The sequence below is a fragment of the Crocodylus siamensis genome, chromosome 4 (assembly GCF_052110815.1).
Source record: "Crocodylus siamensis isolate JL-2025a chromosome 4, ASM5211081v1, whole genome shotgun sequence".
Lineage (NCBI taxonomy): Eukaryota > Metazoa > Chordata > Crocodylia > Crocodylidae > Crocodylus > Crocodylus siamensis.
Window position 1 is genome coordinate 157,628,803 of NC_143398.1, and position 22,532 is coordinate 157,651,334.

Sequence of the window (22,532 nt, forward strand, 5' to 3'; positions counted from 1 at the left end):
AACGCTTCGGAGATTCGGGCAGTCCCTACTCTCTGCTGCAGGGAGCTAGACCCAGACTCCTTGCTGATAACTAAGGGGCGGGGGGGTTTGGAGGAGAGGGGGAGGACCATGGGGGGACCCCTGCCAGGCCCCATCCCCTGCCAGCTTCCGCAGCCCACCTGAGTGCCCCCCACCCACTCTCCCAGCCCCATCAATGTCTTCCCCACCTGGCCGCAGCACCCTGGCTCTTTAAAAAACCCCTGCACTCACCGCCTGCCAGTGAGTGCACTGCATAGGGGGCTCTGCCACAAGCCCCCACCTGCTCTCCCAGCCCTGTCAATAGCTGCCCCTCATCCCCATCCCCTCCCCCCCAAACCCCACCCCAGCATCCGGGCTCTTTAAAACAAAAAAACCCCTGCACTCACTGGTTGCTGCAGTGGCCATCAGAGTTTCTGGGGGCTTGTGGCAGAGCCCCCAAACAACATGGGGCAGTAGGGGGCAGTGGGGATTCCCCACCACCACCACCATCTGGCAGCAGCCAGTGAGGCTTTTTTTTTTTTAAGCACCAGAACGCTGGGGCCTGGTGGGGCAGCCAACGACAGGGCTGGGAGAGTGGGTAGGGGATAGGGCCTATTCAATTTGGAGATTCAGCCGATTCAGTTCGGGACAGTGATTCAAATCACCAAATCAAATCACTGTCCCCTGAATCAGCCGAATTCAAAGTGAATATTAGCTGCTTCGCATAGGCCTATCAGAAAGTGTATGCGTGGGCCTATGCCAATGAAGAGAAAACGAAGAAGGTCTGAAGAACAAGCTGCCCAAAATGCAGCTGTAGATGCAGCAGAATTCCTGACTGCAGAAAAGATTTGGGTTTGCTGTCAGAGCTCTGGGCTATATGTTTGGTTTGGTCACAAATACAAGAATAAAAAGCAGCTTCTAAAAGGTTCTGTTTTCAGAAAGACCCAAGGTCTCCCAAATTGCCCTGGCTGCCTTCTCCTGGCAGTTAAGAATTCACACAAGGGCAGACAGAACAGAAGTATTTTCTCATGACAAAGTGCCCATGACAAAACACTGCAAGCCGGCTCTGAGTCAGAGGCAGCATGAAGGAATCAAAACAGAAAGAGCCCCAGTGACAACAGAAAACATACCATGCACTTTATGGCTTAATGCCTACAGAATAAGGCTCATTTTTGCTTTCACAAAGCAACACAAGTCAGTAATGGAGTCTCCCTACAGCTAAAGCATCAGGCCAGTTTCAAAGCCTGCTCACAGTGTTTAATTATAAGGGACACCAATAGGGTATAACATCACCACACTGTTCTAGAACACAAATCTAGGCTTTTTTAATTCACCAACTAGCTAAGCAAATGCCACTCTATTAAAATCATGAGAGCAGCTGTTAATGGACCCCACTGAACCCAGTTAGCCTCTAGCTAAAGACAGACACCCTGCTTTAACAAGCTCCCTGCAACTCAAAGGTGACTCTAATAATCTGTATCTGAAAGGCCCTAAACTTTGAGTAAGCTCAGACTGTGGTTTTAAAACTTGATGAGCCCACAACTCTTAATAACAATCCCAGGTTATAGCCTCAAAACATGCTTTCTATACCCCACTTCTTCAGGAAAAAAGAAAACAAAGTGCAGGATGGATTTAGCCCATTTTAGAACCTTCCATCAGCAAGTGAAAAAAAGAAAAACATTATTTAGTTTGTCAAAGAAATTCAGGGCAATTTCCCATTTCAATTTTTATAAAGCTCAATTAAAAATATACAAGATAATCCTCAAGACTTTATATGTGATCCAGGTCAATACAAGCCCTGACGTCTGAACTTAAGAAAGATGATTCCAAGTTTCACTGAACAGTGCTCTGTTCCAAGCATTGTTTTGACTACATTCTGTGAACATTTTACAGATTTGCACACCAAGCAAGCTACAGGACACTCATAAGTTCAGCCCAGCTGCAACCACAGATCTGTTCCGAGACTTGTGGCATACGAGCAAAGCAAATGTTCGGTTCCACCTCTGAACATAGGTTCACAATAGAATAAAACAAAAAAGAAAACCCCATTATGCAACTAATTTGGTTTACTAACAACCATCTCTACTAACGCATTTGGTTGGTTTTTTTTAAATAAATTAACGCACTCGAAGCACTGAAAGACTAAAACGGAGTCAGAGTCATAAAACAAGTCAGCCTGTCCCTTGTAAGTGAAGATAAATACCCAGTATGTTCCTAAGGACCAAGCCAAACTATGACACTGAAGTCCCCAAAAGAACTAAAGAAAATCGATCAGAATTCACACAGCTACATTCCCTTTTAGAGCACATGGTCATCTCACTATTCAGTGGAGCCTGGAACAGTTCATGCTGTTAGTGGGACTGCTATCTAGCTACCATTCCACCACAGTTTACTGGTACCTTTCCTATCAATAGGCAGCTCTGACAAGAATGGTCTGGTGTCAGCACAGAGAAGCAGAAGAAAGCAACTGTGCATATCTCACGTGCATGCAGTTCATGAGCCTATTTCCCCTCTCCCCATTAGTGTTTGATATCAAGCCCTTCCACAAAATCATCCTACTGCTTAAGATACACAAGTCCTCTAATTCCAATTGCATGGAGACCCTTGAAGTCAACCTGTTCCGTTTAAAAAGCAAGAGGGTTGGCTCCATATTTATACACAACCATCGAAATTCCAGACAGCAACTCCAAGCTGCACCAATAACTGAAGATAAACCTCTTCACTGCAATGAAGTTTTGGGATCCACATCTAATGCCCCAGGAACACACAAACTGTTTTAGCTTACCAGTGCCCCTTCCTCCTAAAACTGTGTTTAAAAGCACACACAAATATTTTTCAAAATATGTATTTTAAAAGCTCTAAACAGCAACCAAATGTCAGGGTGAGAGGCTGGGGCGGAGTGAAAATAAAGGCAGATCAAGCATCACTAAATACAAGGGAAGTTGTCTAACTCTTGTCTAGCTCCAACACAAGGGGTGGCCTGGCTCCCCATTCCCTTTTCAGTCCCAGATGCTGCTTCCAGATGGGTCATTTGCGGGGCTGGTGAATATGCTGATTGATGTGATGGTGAGGGGGTAGCTTTTCCACACAAGGCTGTGGTTTCTGATGTGCCACCTGGGCCGCTGCTGGAGGGAAGTCTTTGTCGCCCTAGAAAGAAGCAGCTGGATTTAAACAAGGCAGTCAAACCTCCAATAAATAATGTATGTGGTGGGGGTGGAATGCATTTACATGCAACCTACTACAGCTATTCTGGCTACTACAAAGATTCCCTCCTTTTTCACAAAAGCCTTTTTCAGCATGTTGAATGGTGGTGACAGATTTTTGGGGGAGATGACAGAATGGCACAGTCCTCTCATGGCATAATACATATTTTCCACAATTTGTCAGCCAGTTAGCCCTACAGAGCTGTAAATCTCCCTAAAGCAAATTCTCATTCTTTTCCACACTAGAATCCCTTCCCATCTAGAACGTAGGAAAGACAGGGTGACAAATCTTATGTACACATCCTCCTGGCTTCTACCTTGGCATACAATGCCTCGTGCTTACGCCCCCTGCTCCAGCCCATGTAGGACAAAACTAAATGAAAGGCTCTTGAAAAAAGGGTTCTCTGGTTCTTCCTAAAAGAGACAAGCTTATGGAGAAAAACAGATAGCAAAAAAAAAAAAAATCCAGTAAAAAGATTAGTTGCATTAACAGCAACACACTACATTTGGTACTAAGTAATAAGATACATTGTCTTACCCTTGTTATGGCTCCTGATATAATCAGAGTTTGCTTGGGGGGGCTGAAAAAGAACAGAATATACACTTAAATACAAAGAACTATCTTTTATGTAGAACATGAGCAACCTTAAAAGCAAAATTACAATTTATTTCTAAAGAAACCTTTCAAAATTGGTAGTTCACACTTAGGTTCTTCTGCATTTGCCCTAAAAGGGTTAGAACAAGGAAGACAGAGGAAGATACATAGCAGAAGTTTGCAGCTTAAAGGCAGAAAAATCACAGGACAGTTCATCATTCACCACCTGTTCATCTCCTGCTTGGACTATCCTTTCACTGGGCCTGAATTCTTACTCTCTGGTGTGTTTCAATAGAAGTACTAAAATGGAAACAGCAAATTGGAAGTGCTAAGTGAAGCCAGATGGATGGGATGCTACTCAGCTGGCTTCAATTTCAATTTCCTAAGCCTGTTTAGGAGGTGCAAATACAAAGACAGGCAGTGTGCTGTAGTGGGCAGGGCACTAGTCTGGAACTCAAGTGATCTAGAAGCTACTTCCAGTCCTACTACTGGGCTACTCTATGACCTTGGGCAACTAACTTAACTTTTCTATACTTCTATTCCCTTCCTCCTCCATGTGGAAAATGAAACGGGAATGATATTTCACGGAAGATACAAGCTTAGACAAGCACAGAAGAGAAAGCTAAATATTACTGCAACTATATATGGGAGACTTTTCCTTTGATCATTAAAAGAGAAAAAGCTTATATAACAAATCTGGCTTTGTTTGGAGACTTTGAGATTGCTGCCATATACAAAGAGAATTCTGAATGACAGTATACACATTTTAAAAGCATGACTAGAATTTACCTCTTCAATTATCCACCAAGATTTTATGTTAAGGGTCATATTCTCATGCAAGAGCTGAAGTTCTCATTAACACCTACGACAAAATAGGTGGCTGCTATGTCAATGGTTGTTATAAAAATTTCAGGTCTTGGCAAGAAAAGAAACTTTCAGTTCACTTTTACCACATGCATGGAAAACACAAAAGAAAATCTAAAGCAGGACCTTGCGTACAGTATTTACCATGCTACAAAAAATGTAAATCTGTAGATTAAGGGAACTGAAACTTTGAACTTCTCTTTGTTTTTGCTTCAATTGTCTAAAATAAGACATCAGTTGGCTATTTATTTTCCCTTCTTGGTGCAACCTGTTCATCAACAAAGTCCTAATTTTGTTCAGCACACAGAGCTGGGTGGCTAAATAACATGGCTCTGCCATTTCTCCACATGAGAATGTCAAGGCTAGGCATGAATTTTCCTCTACAGGGAGGAAAAGTCCTAAGCCACTTCACATGCAGCTCAGTCAGATGAGCTGTTAGGTAACTAATGAAAGGCTTAGGCACTTCAATCTTACTTGAAATTATTAATTTTTCCTACATATTGAAGCTCTTTCTTTTCTTTTACTAAATCCATGATCCAAAGCCTTGTGCTGGCAATGGAAATGTTACTGACAAAGGTGTCATTGACTTAAGTGGACTGGGTATCCAAAGAACTATTAATTACTCATATTACACAAGGGAAAGCAGAAAAAATTCCAGGAGATCCCCACAGTCAGTTTTAAGAACTAATGCTAGAATTCCCAGTTGTTCTACCTAAAATATGAGCAGCAGGTTTTCCATAACTGAGTTTCAATACTCCTCCCTTCAGATTCCTCTGCAAAATACTGTTTCTACACCATTACACCATAGACCAGTAGTCTCCAAAGTGGGGTGCATGCAGGAGGTGCACAAGAGGATCCATTGGGGTGCAGGAAGAAAATATTAGAACTTCTATTTATATTTATATAAATATACATATATTGGGGGTGCATGCTCAAAAATTTTTTACTGATAGGGGTACACAATCAAAAAAGTCTGGAGACCACTGTTCTAGACTAAGGGTTCCCAAACTATGGTACACTTACTCCTGGGAGTATGCAAGACATCTTTGGGGGGTATGCAGGAGAAACTGTGCAATGATGGATTTAATTTTAATTATAATAATAACTGGCATTTAAGGGGTTAAAATATAAACCGTACGCTGCTAGGGGTACATGAACAGCTGGTAAATCTGGAAGGGGGTACACAATAAGAAAAAGTTTGGGAACCTCTGTCCTAGAAGATCCTACCCCCTCTCATGCTGAAAATCTGAAGAGGGGGATGTTCTTCAGAAATGCAACAACTCAAAATATTTTAATCAGAGACCTGTGCTAGCCCTAACCAAAACAAGTAGCATTGTGGAAGTGAGAGGAGACAAAAAGGCACGTCTAATAACCTCCAATTTATATACCATTTTTTGTGAAGGTAAAGCTTTCAGAAGTGTCAGAGTGACTCGTAAGTCCCACTTTTGAAGGCAAACTCAGCATCCAAAAACCAAAGGCTTACCCTGTCAAGAGACATTAGTATTTTGGGGTACTCTGATTTCCAAGCAGCTACTTAGGGGCAAGCTAAGGCAGCCCATTTTTCAGACAAAACTGGCCACCCACCTTCTAAAAACCAGAGGTGTCAGGATGGGTAACCCAAAAGTCAGACTACTCAGAAAAACCCACCATTTTGTTTCTAAATCTTGGCCTAAGGCCAACAGAAGTATAGTTTTAACCCTTGAAAAAAATGGAACTTGGCCACTTCTGAGAATTTTATCCGGATGGCTTGCCTTTTGACTATTCCAGTACCCTGAAACATACTACCCATGAGGAATCCAACTGCTCAGCCTCACTGGCAATCCCTATAAAAGAGTTCACTGATATAGGAAGAAACAGACTAGAAAACACTACAGTGATCCCAGGACAATGTTTCAGTCCATTTTGTCAAAGCACCTCATTCCAGTGACTGGGCAGGTGGGAACACTCCTTCTGCCTGTGTCTGGACCAAAACAAACCATTTTAAAAGGTGGCTGACTGTAACATGCTACTACTTTCTCACATTTATGTAACAAGTGCAGCCAGACTGCAGAATCTTGCAACTTCCCTAGCTCTCCTTCTCCATACCTGCCACTTTGCATCTTGTCTACAGTCTAGAATAAGGCTCATTTTTTAAAGAAGGGAATCACCTCCTCAGTTATATTTGTACAGTGTTTGCATACCACCCAGTGCAACAGGGTTTAGGTGCCAGGTGCTATCACAGCACAAGCGCACCCTTTGCTGAAGTCATCTGCCAGGGAGCAAGGAACTGGTGGTTTGTGGGAGAGTTCGTTGACTCTAACAGAAACACCACATTATTTTCTAGCTTTTGGTCATGCCAAAGAAGAAAAGAATCTCTACTGTGACATACGGGTGTTGGGGAGGAGGAAAAGATGAGGACTAGGGAAAAAACAGTCTCTCGCTCTGAATGACTAAAACAAAGACTTCAACAACAGCTGAAAACAAGTACTGCCTGCTGCACCACAGTTCTGTTCTTTTGCCATGAGAAACGCGAGAGTCCTTTGAAGATGTTATTACGCTTCGCTAGACTGAATGCTCCTCAGAGATATAACATTCTCACAGATGCCTTGAGTATCTAGAAACGCCTACACTCATACCCCATAACCCTAAACCACAGGTAGAAGAGAGATTTGGTCTTACAAAATAGTACTGCACTAGCTAACAGATTTCACAGATTTTACAGTCCTCTTTAAAAAGGACTGTAAGGGTGCTAGCAAACAATCAGATAACTGAATTCTCTACCACTTATTCAGCTCCAGGTGCTTCTGATGCATATCTGACCACACCTGGAAGTGAGCCCCACTGCTTGTAGAAACCAGAGATTTGTAGGCTCAAAAAATGATTTATTTAAAGACTGGAGATCATTTGAAAGTGCATAAATAGCAAGCAATATAAAAAAACCCTCAAAAGCAGGCCCTAGTTTAGCATCCCATTTTAGGTTATTATGCAGACTGCAGTGATCACATATGGACCTGATGTACTCATCTGCCATGCAAGCAAGCAGAAGATGGCAGACCAACCTCACAAACAGATGCATCTGTCCCATTGTATCTGGTTACTACCAAGCCATTCCCACCAGGCCTAGTCTCATAGCCATCACCTTTGTGGCCAAGGAAGATGTGAAGCTGCATCTTTCAAGACTTGGGTTTAAGAAGCCTCACCTAGGCAAGGAACTGCTGTTAACCCACATCTGCTCTTTTCCCCAGTAAAGGCTGGGACTGTCTGAACATGCCAACTCCAGGGAGCTCCTTATCAGGAGCTGGGAAGGTTTCGTACACTGCTCCCCTAACTCCCATATCCTCGTGTCTCTTCCACTTCTCTGCATTCTACCACTCCAGAAACTGACCTCTGATATATTAACATTTCCTTATGGCTTTTGCTTCTCTCCAGAGGACTGACTTTGCAGGGAGCCCATCAGCAGCAGTCACAGCTGTAGTCAGCAGCAGTGGTGATCCCTCACAGGCAATCAAGGATGATCACTCCCACAGGTCAAGTAAAGGGTTGTAGATGAATCCGTTGATGGCTGATCCTAGTCACAGAACCTCTGGGAAATACCACAGGTGGTGGTTAAAGGGAGGGTCCAACCACAGATTTCTTGTTTCCTTTCTTCTGTCTCTATTGTTTTTCTGCCTCCAGGATGAGACAACCTTCTCTAAGATGTGCCTTCTCTCACAAGGAGGCATCACCATGTAGCCCTATCCTGAGCTAGGTTTTCCCAATTTGTGGTGTCAATGCCATACTTAATGTCTGCCTTGAAGCGTTCCCTCTGGTACTGGCATGTCCCTTGTCCTTGGCTGAGTTGGCAGTACAACAATTGTTTTGGTATACATACATCAGTCATGCGCATGCAATGTCCACTGCAACTGATGTTGAATAACCAACACTTTCATGCTGGTGGTGTTAATGCTGGTGAGGACACTGACATTTGTGTGATGATCCCCCCACTTTAAGCCAAGAATCTTCTGGAGGTAGTGCTGGTGATGGTGTTTCAGGCTTTTCAGGTGATCCCTGTAGGTTACCCAAGCTTCACAGCCATATAGAAGAGTTGGGATTACCACAGCCTTATATAAATAGGAACTTTGTTCGAGTCCTGATGTCATGACCATTGAACACATGATGATTCAGTCTTCCAAAGGCAGAGCTGGCACTTTGGATCCTGTACTGAATCTCTTTGTCAATGTTGGGCTTCTTTGAGAAATGGCTGCCCACATAGGCAAAGTGCTCAACATTCTCAATTCAATGAAGATCTTTGCCAAGGGAGTTGATTAGCCAGCACCAGGCTGGTGAAGCACCTTTGTTTTTCCAATGTTAAGTCCTCTCCGTGGACTGCCACCTTGACAGGGTGGAGAGGCTTACATGTACCACTGCCACGAAGAGTAATACCATCACGAATATATATATTTTTTTTTTTTTTAAAGCCAAGAGAAACCACTATAACCTACTTTGATGTCCTACAAAACAGAGGCCATAGAATCTTGCACGTGGAACACGAAAGGCATTCCTTTATCAAGAACCTCATGACTTCAGCAGCCACTAAACACCTGATAGGATAGTTTCCTTCAGGGACCGTGGAGAAGATCTCAACAAGATCTTGAGTTGAGGCATGCATTGTACCACAAGCCAGGCCAGGCTGTTACCAGTTACCTCTACCAAGAGAAGAGTGCACTAAGTGCACCTTCAAATGACAGTGGCTTTAACACTGCCTCAACGTGTGGGAGCTGTCATAAAGTTAGGTGAAAACATTGCACAGACCCACATAACTAGACCGTACCTCCAGCAACATAGAAGGGGCTGTTCAACTTTGCAAAAATCAAATTATCATCTTGGAACAGTGATAATTAATTTGAACAGTTAGGTCAGCATATTGGAATGATGCTGCAATACTAGGCAATGGTTTGTAAATGCCAATTGGCTGAAAAAGTGCTCAATCCACTACAAGCTACAAGGCAAATACTCTGATTGCCTTTTGCACAAACACACACAAACCCTTTGCCTTCTAGAAAGAAAGGGAGCCTCTAAAAGGAAAACAATGAGCTCACCAAGTGGGCTACACAGCAGCTGAAAAATGTAAGTCACTGGATATACTTTAAGCACAATAGTAAAGTTATATGTAAGATAAACCAGCAAATGTGAAGTCTGCCACAATAGGCATAACGCTGCACAAAAACAGGGACCAGAAGTAAGTTTAGAAACAGGATATAAATGCAGAGAACATTGTGCCTGGTCTCAGGAACATATACAGCAATGCACATCAAGCAGTAACTGGTGGTTCCTTGGTCTAGCATAGAAACTCATGCACTCTCGCAATTGTTCTGTTCATCACACAAGATCTATAGTCAACTTATGGCTTCAGACCTTGTTTCAGACTTCCCAAAGTGCACCCTCTTTATAGCACACTGCAGCACAATGTACCTGCCTAGTGCCTTCTATCTCTTGTGCTAGATGACTGAAGGGATCCAGAGGCACTAACTCGTGAATAAGGGTGTGTCCAAGCAAACACCAGATCTCATTGTGAAGGCCTGGGCAGAAAAAGCCCACAAGCCTTCCAAAGAAATACTGACAAATCTCAAAGAGATACTGACACCTTGTGGAAAATAGTGAAAAGCAAGGCTTTTTTAAGACATTTTCTACTGGACCAACTATATCATTTAGAGCATGTTGCCCAATAAAAGATTTCACAACACCTCCCCCCCTCAAAAAACTTCAATGGAATATTTTGTTTCCATTTAGCAAGTTCCAATTTTTACAACAAGCCTAGGGATACACAACAAGGCTAGGGATATATGGACTATCTTTGTGTGAACAACTAGGGAAGTAAGTTAACTGAATTCAAAGTGAATTAATTATATTGATCTATGGTTTAACTAAATCCAACTCTGTGCAAAGAGTCTTCTTCAGGTTTATAATGGTCTTAATCTGATTTAACCTGATGCCAATTCTCTCACTTAGGAAGTGAATTAAAATAAAACTAAATGAAGGCCACTATAATTTTAAAGAGTGCCCACACAGAGGTTTGATGTAATTTAACCCATCCACTTTAGAATGTAAAACACATTCTGGATTCACTACCTTGAGTGTCCCCATGAAGAAAAGCTCTTACACACCTTCTGATAAATGGTGAGCCCAAACCCACTACACAGCTTTGAAAATTTCAACCAATTCTGTTTTTTTATTATTTTCTCTCACTAGTACAAAACCTCCAGGAAAAAAAAAGCATCACTGTTTTTAAGAGTTCATTTGTTTTATCAAGCTTCTTCACCTGAAAGCAGACTCTTACAGCTATCAAAATGTAGTTTCTGTTGGTGACTGCTGGGTGGGGGTGGGAATTAACAACTAGAAATCTAAAGTTCTTGTGTGTCAATGGAGCTTTATTGTAAAAGTGTCCTCTATGATGTAAGGGTTTTTACTCTCTGAGCAAATATAGAGAAGAATAAGGTTTTCTATAGCATCATGTAGGATATCAGTTCTGCAACTTGTACTTGGGCAGCCTCACGCAGCTTTGAATGTTCATGCTGCTTTGAATGTTCCCCTACATTTCTATATATACAAACAAATATCCTGTTAAGTCAAATGCTTCTCCCAGCATTATTTGAAACAAGGACTTATCATCCCAGTTTCTACAGGCAGAATGGGATGACAAGCAGCAACAATTTTTATTATGAAGGCCAAGCTACAGGACACCTTCCTCTGGGATTGCATTTTCTGCTCTGGCCATTCTACCTCAGAAAAGAAGTTAAATGGATTAAGAGACAAGTAACATGGTCCAAAGATACTTCCATATAAAAAGAGCAGAGACTGGGAAGAGATGATCAAAACACGAAGCAACAGAGTTATACAAGAGCCACTTAGCAAACTTCAAATGTCAGATTTAAAACTTATCAAAAGAAATCTGCTGGGAGAGGGGAAGTCCCTAAAATTATTCAGTGGGACTCTGTGGGTGCAGTTACCTAATTATCTCTGCAGTCTAGTCTCAGCATCTACATATGAGTCCCTATTAGGGCACAGTAAACTAATAAATACTGTTGTAGGATAGTAGTTGGCAACACAAGTACAGCGGCTTTATTTAGTGTGCTGCCATACATGTGTAGATGCTGACAGGGTTAACTGGAACATGAGGGTGCTTCAGTGTGGGGGCTGCCTACCAGCTAGCCTCACACCCAAGCACTCCCATGCTGCATCCAGCCCCTCCACAGCATGCTGAACCAGGTCACAGAAGTCCCAGGCTGGCAGGCTGACCCCCAGGACCCTCTGCCAGCCACGGCTGTACTGCCCCAGCTCTATGTGCTGCAGTTCTGGATGCATGTGCAAATGGCGTGCCCAGGAGCAACAAACTCCAATACAAACTGTGCCAGCGTTTATTCATTCTCATTAACTGCATGTGTAGACATGCCCAGAGTCAGCGTTACTTAAGCCAAGACCTCATTGTAGGACTTAAAGAACTAGATGTTTTCATACAGATTGGAACATTCAAAGGTACATCAGAAAATATTTTAAAACATACTAGGCAGGGATAGAAGCCCTCATGCTGTAAGAGCATAAAGGTGATTATTGTTGACAAAAAAGAAGAAACTTTTATGGGTAGACTATTCCTTTACCGCCCATTAAAGAATTTCTAGCACCTTCCCCAAAGTCCACTCTCTGAGACAAGATGCCAGACTAGACAGACTACTGATATGGTAGCAATTCCCATGTTACAGATTCTAACAGTTGATCGCTAATTAACAAATATGCTTATTTCAGGAACCAGCTGTTAAAATCTCACACAGACTTTGTGGTATCTACAGTTGCATTTCTTATCAAGCATGCAGATAAGAAGTTAAATTATCCTCACACTTATCAGAGACCAACAGCGAGATTTTAACTTCAGCTGCAGTCACTATATTTCATACTTAAGTTACAATGTTCTCCAATTAATGGATTGCAATATTTTCCCAATACATTCAAACAGCTGGGGCAGTAATACACTAGACAAGCAGTTGGCAAGGTTCTCTGCAGCAGCAGGCTTGAACAATCCGGCTCAGGTTTGAGGTAGGCCAGTGCTTCTGCTTCTTGCTGCCATGGCACCAGCAACACCCTTCCCCCACCCTCCACTCACTGGCTCTGGTGTAGGTAAAGTCCCCTGCTGCTGGAACACTGCTAAAAACCCCAGGCTGCACAAGCAGATGTGGCCCGCTGGCCACATGTTGTCAACCCCTGCTCTATACCCTTTACCTTCAAACAAATTCCCTTATTCAGGAAATGAAAAGGGCTGATTCCATACTTCATGAGTTAACCAACAAAATAATTCAATATCATAATTTCCCCGTAAAACTTGTTTGCTGCACACCAAAAACCCCCTGTTCCATGTGGGTGACCTTTGACACTGCCTCTCCTGTTTGCATAGAAGAGATGCCTTCAGTCAGTAGCTTTTTGATGAGGTTAAATGAATAAAAACAAAAAAACCGCATTCATTCTTTACTACCGCATCTCCTATTATTACCTGAAAGGATATTGCCTATAGTGCACACTCCACCCTGCAAAACCTTTCAAAAAATATTTGTGCCAACTGTATTGTCAAGAAATGTTTCCTCACACATCCCAGAAAGTAAAAATATGTTTCGAAAAGGTCACCCCCGCTGTGCTGCCACCTACATGAGTGCTTACAGCAATAAAGCTGTAGCATAATGTAGGTACATGTAATAGAGTCAAAAATTCAGACTTTGTCGCTTCTCCACTTCCAAAAGCTTATGCTTATCTTCTTGCACAACTTGACCAACTGCTCCCCCTGTTCCTGTGGTTACTAACCTATCCTAAAGCAGCAGAAGCCACTTAAGCCTGACTGCCAAGATGAAAAGTCATAAAATAATCAAGACAAAAGCAAGACAAGACTTGGGACAAAATAAACATTAAAAACCCACATCTCTGCTCAAAACAGCTTAATCTCAGTGAGTTTTCCTGACCTGTGTGAAAAAAATGGTTTTTTTGCTGAATTTACTGGAACGAGAAGACAAGGCATTCTTCAACCTGGGTAACAAATACAATTTCTTCTGAAAGGGCAGCATTGTTTTATATCAGTCCCAGAGTGAGCAGACAACTCTTATTGATGGAGATGGCATTTTTTATAAAAGAGTTCACTGTAGGGGAACTGCTAGGGCCTGGGTCATTCTAAAGGAGACCTCCAGTCCAAGAGAGGGCTACAGGAATGTAAATGCTCGCTGCTGTATAGAACTTGAATGCTATAAGAGACGGGAGTTTGCAGCAAAACTGACTTACTGCAAGTTTGGTAACTCATTTATGCTCCCACTCATGTCTAAAGTATCTGTTGAGGGTTTGGAAAGTAAGTAATTAAAATGAAAGCCAACTAATTTTCCAACCAGGCAAGTAACTTCAAACACAAGATAGGTTGCTGGGCAGAATATTTATTCATTCAACTTTTTAATTTTTTTTCTATCTGGATTAAAGGGTGAGAGGTTAATTCACTGAGAGAATACTGAATGCCAATGTTTACCACCAAGATGATTTTTAGGCTGAGCTAACTCAGTAAGAAAGTCTTGTCCTCCTTGCACTGAAGCATTTTACAAACATTACTGCTGGCAGTCACCTGTATCACTACATTTAAAGTATAGATGTACATCCAATCCAGCGTTCATAGAATCATAGAAGTAGGATCGGAAGGGACCTTGTAGATCTTCAAGTCCGACTCCCTGCCTAGGCAGAAGAAAAAACTGGGCTCAAATGATCCCAGCTAGGTAGGCATCAAGCCTCCTCTTAAAGACCCCCAGGGTAGGAGCCAGCACCACTTCCCTTGGAAGTTGGTTCCAGATCCCAGCCGCCCTAACAGTGAAGTAGTTCTTACGGATGTCTATCTAAACCTACTCTCCAACAACTTATGGCCGTTATTCCTTGTTATGCCAGGGGGCGCTAGGGGAAACAAGGTCTCTCCCAAACCCTTCTCGTCCCCCCTAGTGAGTTTATAGACGGTCACCAGATCCCCCCATAGCCTTCTCTTGTGAAGGCTGAACAGGTTCAGGTCCCGCAGTCTCTCACTGGCGTTAAGTGCCTCTTTCTCAGGCAGGACTCTAGTTACAAGTAATTGGAATAATTTCTGCCAGATTTGTTTTTCCTCGGAGACAGAAACACGTAGATCTCTACAAGTCAAGTGAAATCTTAACAGCTATTACCCACTGGGCCTTCTAAAATGTACTTCATTGCACCTCTGGGTATTTAGAAGGGTTTGAGATATGGCTCCATGGCCCACTGCCAAAACCAAATACGAACACAACAATTTTTTGAGAGAGGAAAAGATACCTCTTTGGAGAAGGTTAATGAGGTACAAGTTGTGCCATCTTGAAGGGTCATTCAACAGACAGACACACATGATCACACCTGTATAGTACAGACTCCACAAAACCAGTCATCCCACGCACAGGGGAAATTACAACCCAAAATGTAAATAATCTCAGGAAATAAGATACTGTCCTCCCCTAAACCTTACCAGACCTTGCTCTATGCTTATTTGAGTAAGACACAGAGAAAGCACAATCCACGCCCTCCTTTAAAGCCAGTAAGTGACTATGAAAAAATGTTTCATCCCTGCAGCCTGCAGAAACTATTAAACAATGTTCTATCCTGTGCCAGGTAGCTCTTCCAATCATGCCAGAACCTGGAGTCTCAATTCTCTTCTCCATAGTAGGGCTTGTTTATACACAGGAAAGTTAATGCATAGTAAACTAAGCAGTGAATTTACTGCACACTAACTCCTCGAGCAGACATTCTTCATGGGCACTAAGCACGAGGCAGTTTACTCCACTTGCACAGCAGAGTGAACTAGTGCACGCTCATAGGGTCTACGCAGGGACCAAGTGTTGAATCTGGTAGACAGTATGTTCATACCCTTGTTTACTGTGTGCAAACCTCCTCATACGGACAGTGTTTCATGTCAAAGGAAACAACAATCTACTCCACAGACAGCAGGACCGTTGCAAACTTGGTTTTGCCATATGATACTCACACTCCTCCAGAGCAGGAACTCTTGAGTGTTTTTGACAAACTATGAAGATTAGGAGGCATCTTGGGGAGGATGTGATTGAAATGAAAGATGGGAACCATGTGGAGGAGGATCCTCTTGGTGTGTTGGTATGGCAGAATCATACATTGAGCACATGGCCTGTCACAATCTACTAAGCGTTAGGGAAGGTTTATAAAGTGCACTGAAGTTGGTCGGACGGTCTAGGATAGCACTAAGGATAGCTCCAGATAGCACTAAGGATTCAAAGACCCAGTTCGTCTCTGATGCATTCTTTATCTCTGCTGAAGCTGAAAAAAGTCCCTAATTGGCTCCTGAAGTTTTCTGTTTTAGAAAAAATAAGCCTTCAAGACAGTCCTAACTGAACTTCCGATCTTGTTCGAAAGATCAGTTGCTATAAAAGACCCAAGAGAAAGGCCATTCTGCCCCTTACCTGTCACATTCCCAGTCTTTGGCATCTTTGTCTCTCTCTTGGCTCAGATGCTCTCCGCTGCTGTGATGCTTCTGGACAATGCGCATCCCTCCAGCTTTCACTAGAAAGTCAATATGTAAAGGCATTTAGTTTCCAGTTTTAATAGGCACTTGTAGTCAGTGCAGGGCAGGGAGAAGGGAGATGGTGCCAATTCTTTCTAGAAGCCTTTCCAAATGGAAGCAGTGTTTGGTTTGGTGAAGCTCTCTGCTTAAACTACTAGCTTTTCATGCCTACATTAAGCAACAAAGTGTACAGGTTTTCAGGACTTCAGTTTTCAAGTAATTTTGGTGCTTTTGAATATATTGGCTAGTGTCTGCTCTGTAAGAAAGAGGAAGTCAAGGCTGAGAAACATTTCACTAGTGCTCTGAGACAAGAGAAGAAGCTGTATAGAAGCATGGAACTTCCCATACTCCGCTACATGGAAGCTTTAACTAAATAATGTTAACCCTGTGCACAACTCTCACGAGGCCACTCATTGCTTAGCATCCCAGGCAAGGGTCTTGCCTGTTTTCAGGTGGATTTATGAACCAGTAGACTATCACTGCATCTCAAGAAGCCACAATAGTTTCTTCACTTTGTGATCTAAAGAAATAAAAAGTTAAAAGAAAGGCTCCGCTTAGTGTTGAAACACTAGACTGGGACTCAGGAAGTCTGGATTTAATTTGCCGCTCTGCCAAAACCTCATTGTGTGACCTATGGTAAATTCCTTAATACCCCTGGACCTCAATCCTCACCTATACATCAAGGTTATTAATACTTGTTTCTTCTCATGCATTGAGAGTCTAGATAGTAAAACTCTTTGAGAAAGAGATTGTGTGTTTGTACAGTGTCTAGCATGTTGGAGCCTCTAGATGCAAGTGAAATATAAAATAATAAAAAGAGTTTGAAATCCCTATCAGACAGACAAAGCAGCAGCCAGATGAAAAAGATTCACATGCTTGTCTATTAATTACAAGAATAATCCACATCGGTGTTATAGGTCTGCAGAATGCCTAAGCTTTCTACATAGTGATGAGGCTTTTAAAGAGCTTTCAAAACCATGATTACAAGAACACCAATGCTGAATTCTACCAGAGAGGCTGAGATTCAGTTAATACCTGATTAGTAGTGTCCTCTTGTAACAGCTTGACCTCTGCATCTCAGGCAATTAGTAGATCTAGGATGAAGCCTACTAAAATCAGCGTACCCCTTCCATGTAACCCACGAACCCTCTGTGCTGCACTACCAGCACAGAGAAACAACAAATTTTGCTCCCATTTTCAATAAACAATAGAATTAAAGAGAAACCATATTTGCCTTATACAGCCACTTCCAAGGAAGGTAATGGATTTGGGCTCAGTTTTGGAGTATTAACCTTAAATTCTACTAACTTAAACAAACCTGCAAAATTCCCTATAGGTTAAATCCACCATCTTTAGCCAAGCTCTAAGTCACAACCATATCTGCTCTGATCCCACTGACTGGGATGCAGACCTTAAGGATCCAACGAAAAGATTCCTATGCTTCTGCCTCCTACATTTCCTAAAACTGTAGCCACTCAAATTAACAGAGCCAGACTCAGATCCCAGTTCAACCTGCTACAATACCAACCTCATGACAAGGACAATGTAAGCCCTTTGGTTGTCAGCTACAGCCCCCAGCTTGAACACCTGGGACACATCATTAATGACCTCCAATTCCCCCATGGAAAATGATTACCATCTCAAGGTAGCCATAAGGGACAAACCTGTCCTGGCTTACAGACAGCCCCCCAACCTCTAACAGAGTCTTTCCAGCAACAAACTACCTAACTCCTATTCTCACCAAGGCCCCAGACCTTACTCTGGACCCAGATGCCAGCTATGTCCCCCACATCAACACAGACCACATCATCACTGGATCAAACAACACAGAAAGTTTATTTTAACAGACTCAGAGGTTCATTCACTTGCTCCTCAACCAGAATCACATATGCCATAACTTGTATACAGTGCTCCTCTACTGTCTACATTGGACAAACTGAGTGATCTCTATGTGAAAAAATTAATGAACATAGATTTGACATCAGTTTTAGAAGGACATAAAAGTCTGTGGCAGGACACTTAAACATCCTAGGACATTCCATTATTGACCTCAAAGTAACTGTTCTTAGACAACAAAACTTTAAAACACAGCTTGAATGGGAAACTGCAGAAAAAAGAAATCATCCACAGACTGAACCGTGTTAAGTATGGTCTAAACCAGGGGTCGGCAATTATTTGAGCTGGAGGGCCACTTATTGAATTTCAGCGAGCTGTTGAGGGAGCATGCGCATGCACACCAGCTCCCCACAGCCGGTCCAAGGCCAGTGCCAGAACAGCAGTGGGAGCATGAGTCCACCTGGGGCCATAGCTTATCTCTGCTACTCCTCACCCCCCCAACCCCCGCCCCAACATCCCACACTGCCCGCTGCCGGGCTTGCCTGACGCCAGCAAGCAGGAATGCTGTACTGGAAGCGGAACTGTGGCATTTGCATTCCTATGGAGCAGGACTACATGGGGAGGGGGGAATACCCCCCTTCTTGAAACCTCCCTCCCCCCAACACACTGGGACAGGCTCAGTTCCCTCCCCCCCACCCCCCCGCAACACCCACCTCTCCTACCCAGCAGTGCCATGTGGGTGGGTGGGAATCGTGGGGGGGGTGGGGGGGAATGCTGGGTGAAAGCAGCCTCACCGGCCCAACGCTGCAGGGTTGTACTTCATCTACCAGGCTGCCGCACAGTGCCAAGTGGGCAGGGCTGCTTCTGCCCAGCATCCCCTGCCGCTTCAGCCTCTGTTGATGCCACAGGCCAGATGGATATTGCCCATAGGTCTAAACCAAGACTATGGATTCATAACCCATTATCTGGATTAGCTTTCATTCCCCTCAATGGGTTAACTGCTTTGTTTATTTCCTCTCTTCTTTCTACCCACCTCTGACTCTCAGCAGTGCCCCCTTAAGGGCCTTGTGACACACTATGAGTGACATAAATGTTGATCAGTGTTAGTGCTAGCTAGGGGCAGTCACACAATCACGCCAGGAGGACTGAAAGGCAAGAACTCCCCATCCCCCTGTTCCCTGCTCCCCCCAGCCCTGGGCTCCCTACTGCCTCCCTCCACCCCACGGGGCATTACTTACTTGTGGCTGCCAGCACTGTCTGATTAAGGGGAACAGGCAGGGAAGGGTTAACCTGTCTCCCCCCCACACACACCCACACTGTTGCAGGGCTGCTGCTCTTCTGGCCCAGGCGGCAGCAGCAGCAGTCATCACTGGACAGGTAGTTTAACTCTTCCTTGCCTGCTTCACCGGGACAAACAGTGCAGGCAGCCACAAGCAAGTAGGGAATGGGGTAGGGTGGGGGAATGGGCAGTGAGCAGGGATCTGGGGTGCTGGGGACAGGCAGTGGGCCTGATCCAGGACAGCAGGAAAAGGGGAGACTGGTTGGGTGTTTACATGAAGGTGTAGCCTAGCATGGCTGCAGCTTAGTGCAACACAAGCTGGGTAGCATGGATCAGAGATAATCCTGCCCTGGAGAATTAATTTTGATCCACATAACCAGTGCTTAAAACCAGTTTCAGATGTTAATGTGCAGACAATCCAAGGGTAAAGAGCTCTAGGAGCTGCCCAAAATTACCACATAACAAGGCCATTTGTATTCAAATCATTGCCTTGTTTCGAAGCTCTGCCTTCTGCAGTCCCTTCATCATATCTGAAGTAATTCGTTGCTTACAAAAGCTTACTGTCTGATTTAGTCTACAAGGTGCAAATCCACCTTGCCTTCTTCCTTCTAGAAACTACCAATGCTCAAGTGATTTGACAATAATAAACCAAGATATGCTTGCAAGAAAGGGAAGATTTCTAGCAAGAAAACAAGTGGGAAGACAGATTAAACCGGCTATACTGATTCTTTGAAAAGCATTTCAGCCGTCTGGGCAACCCTAGTACTTGTGTAACTTATCATGCTGCACATAACATTTCTCACTGCTAGTCAGTAAAATTGCTGAGCTCATGCAGGAGGCTCAGGGTATTACTTTTATTTGAATTTCAGCTGTGCATCTGATCCAGTGGCTCCCAGTGTGTGGGGCACTGAACACAGTAAGCAAAGACAGCACCTGCTTCAGAGCCCCTGTGATCCAAACAGACCAGAGACAAGGGCAAGGGAAAGGAGGGACCATCATCCTCACTCTGATCCGGGCAAATTCACACGGGCGGCCTGGGACAGAGCTGCACCCTGGATCACACCTCCCATGTCCCTAGGCAGAGTCTGAACTATTCAAGCACTGTGGTTCCCAACCTTTTTATATTAAAGACACCTCAGAAATGCCAGCTCTTAGTTTTAGCTTGTTTTTTTGACTACAGAAAAAAATAACAGAGCAATTCTTTTCTGCTGCAAACAACTCAGCCCACAACAGAGCAGGATGTTTTTAGCACTGTGGGCTGCGATTTGAAATCTCTGGATCTATCTCATGAAGCACGACTTGTGCATCCAACAGTGCTAACGCAGCATGGTGTGAAAGGATCTCGAGGTAGCCACGGGGCCCTGCTGGGAGTCACAGCGCCAGCATGCCAGAGCCTTCAACTCCCGTTGGCCACGACCCCACGGACACGCCGCGCCACGGGCCTTTGAGCGGGCAGAACCTAGACGCAGCTAAAAAGTCCTATCCGCCCAGACACACGGGGAGTCCGGCCCTGGCGGCTGGGTCAGGTATGGGGACCCGAACTGCCGCCTCCACCCACAGGAGCCTGCAGGGAAGCGCCGCCTCAGGCATGGGGACCCGCCACACAGCCAAGGCCGGGCCGCCACGGGGGGCTGAGGTGGCGTTGGGGACCGCAGCACCTATCACTGGGGCTAAGGTAACGGGGAGGGAGGGGGCGGCAGGCGGCGAAGCCTTTGGAAAAGGCCGTTGGTGACCGGTGACCAGCGGCCCGGCCCCGCCCCGGGGACACGCGTTGCCCCCCCGGGGCCGCACGAACCGCCTGGGGTTCCAACAGCCCCGCCCCCAGCCCCTCCCACCTGCAGGGGCGTGGCCGCCCTTGGTCTCCATCCCAACCCCCAGCACGTGGCGGCGCCGGGGCAGCCGCGCGCGGACTCAGATGACTCAGTGGCGGCCCGGGCCGGGCGCCGGGGTCGGGACGCCGTTGGCTGCTGGGGGCGGGCTGGAGCCGTCACAACAAAGCCACGTGACTGGGACGCACCATTCTCGTTCCCGAGGGCGGGGGGAGGCTCGTTCGACGTCACCCTGAGCCAGGCGAGCTGGGGGGTGCAGTTGGAATGCTCCGGGGCTGCGCGGGAGGTGCCGGGCTCGAGCGAGATGTGGGCGGGCTCGTCGATGAGTAGTAGTGGAAGCGCGCGCGGAATGCAGTCTTTTGTGAGGCGACTCCTCAGTGCGGCATGTGCAAAGCCTCAGTCGCCTCAGGAGGCTTTACCTGACTTTGGGGGCTTGCCGCGTGTCTCGAAATAAAAGAAAGGCTTCGCCTGTGGGGATGGTGACCCGCTGCCGCGTTGCGGTGAGCCGTAGGCAGTAAATAAGAATAAGACGCATGTACAGACTTACTTGCGTGCTTACTTACATATATTTTCAGTGAGCAATTTTTTCAGCAAATACCACAACTTTGAGTTTCCAATACGCTCATTTCATATTTAAGACGTGGCAGGACACGGGGAGGTGCTCGCTGCAGCTGGGGCAGCAGTGGCTGGGGGGCTCCCACAGCTTGAGATGGGAGGAGTGGGGCTGGAGCTGGGACACAGGGCAGCTTTGGGGAGCGTCCAGCAGCTCAGGGCGGCAGGGGTTGGGAGCCAGCCCTGAGCTGGGGGGGTTGCTCCAGCCTCTGCACTCTCCCTCTCACTTGATCCTTTGGCTTGGGGCAGGTGAGACTTGGGGGCCTTCAGGCCTGGGGCCTACACGCAGGATGCCTGCCATGGATGTGGGAGTGTCTGAAGGTCTGGGAGGGCACTTGCTGGTGGTAGCACCATGGTCGTGAACAACTGAGCTCTGCTCAGTCCATAGAATTGGGAACTGATTTTGCCACGGACACAAGTTTCAAGAAAAAAGTGCCTGAGGCAGACGATAGGTTTGGGGACCCGTGGCGCAGCCTGTAGGAAAGCAAAAATGGTGTGGCCCTGCCAAGGTCTTCTTGTGACCTTGTTATAAAACCCTGACAAATCGCACACTGCTGGTTATGACATATCACTCCTCCCTCAAACCCATGTGGAAAATTCTCAAACAATTGCAACCCATACTAGAAAGCGACACTATTCTTAAAGGGATCTTCCCAGAGCCACCCATCCTAGCTTTCAAACAAGCACCGAACCTTGCCAACCTCATCACCAGAAGCAAACTTCCTCAGACCCAGAACACACCAAATGAATCCAGACTATG

General features: G+C 45.0%; 1 protein-coding gene across 3 annotated transcripts; it reads right to left on the reverse strand.

Annotated features, from left to right (window-relative positions):
- Positions 1–353: 353 nt before the first annotated feature.
- Positions 354–21,324, reverse strand: LOC149866926 (death-associated protein 1 homolog). Of its 3 annotated transcripts, XM_090044456.1 has the most exons (5): positions 21,167–21,309; positions 17,252–17,310; positions 16,116–16,215; positions 3,739–3,781; positions 354–3,144 (listed from the first exon to the last, which is right to left on the reverse strand). In XM_090044456.1, the coding sequence occupies exons 3-5, from the start codon at positions 16,199–16,201 to the stop codon at positions 3,025–3,027; spliced, it is 249 nt and encodes an 82-aa protein (XP_089900582.1). In that variant the 5' UTR covers positions 16,202–16,215; positions 17,252–17,310; positions 21,167–21,309; the 3' UTR covers positions 354–3,024. The 3 variants fall into 3 exon arrangements, with proteins under 3 accessions (XP_089900582.1, XP_089900581.1, XP_089900583.1); XM_090044455.1 differs by lacking the exon at positions 17,252–17,310 and having other exon boundaries at positions 21,167–21,324; XM_090044457.1 differs by lacking the exons at positions 17,252–17,310; positions 21,167–21,309 and adding an exon at positions 18,847–19,154.
- Positions 21,325–22,532: the final 1,208 nt, after the last annotated feature.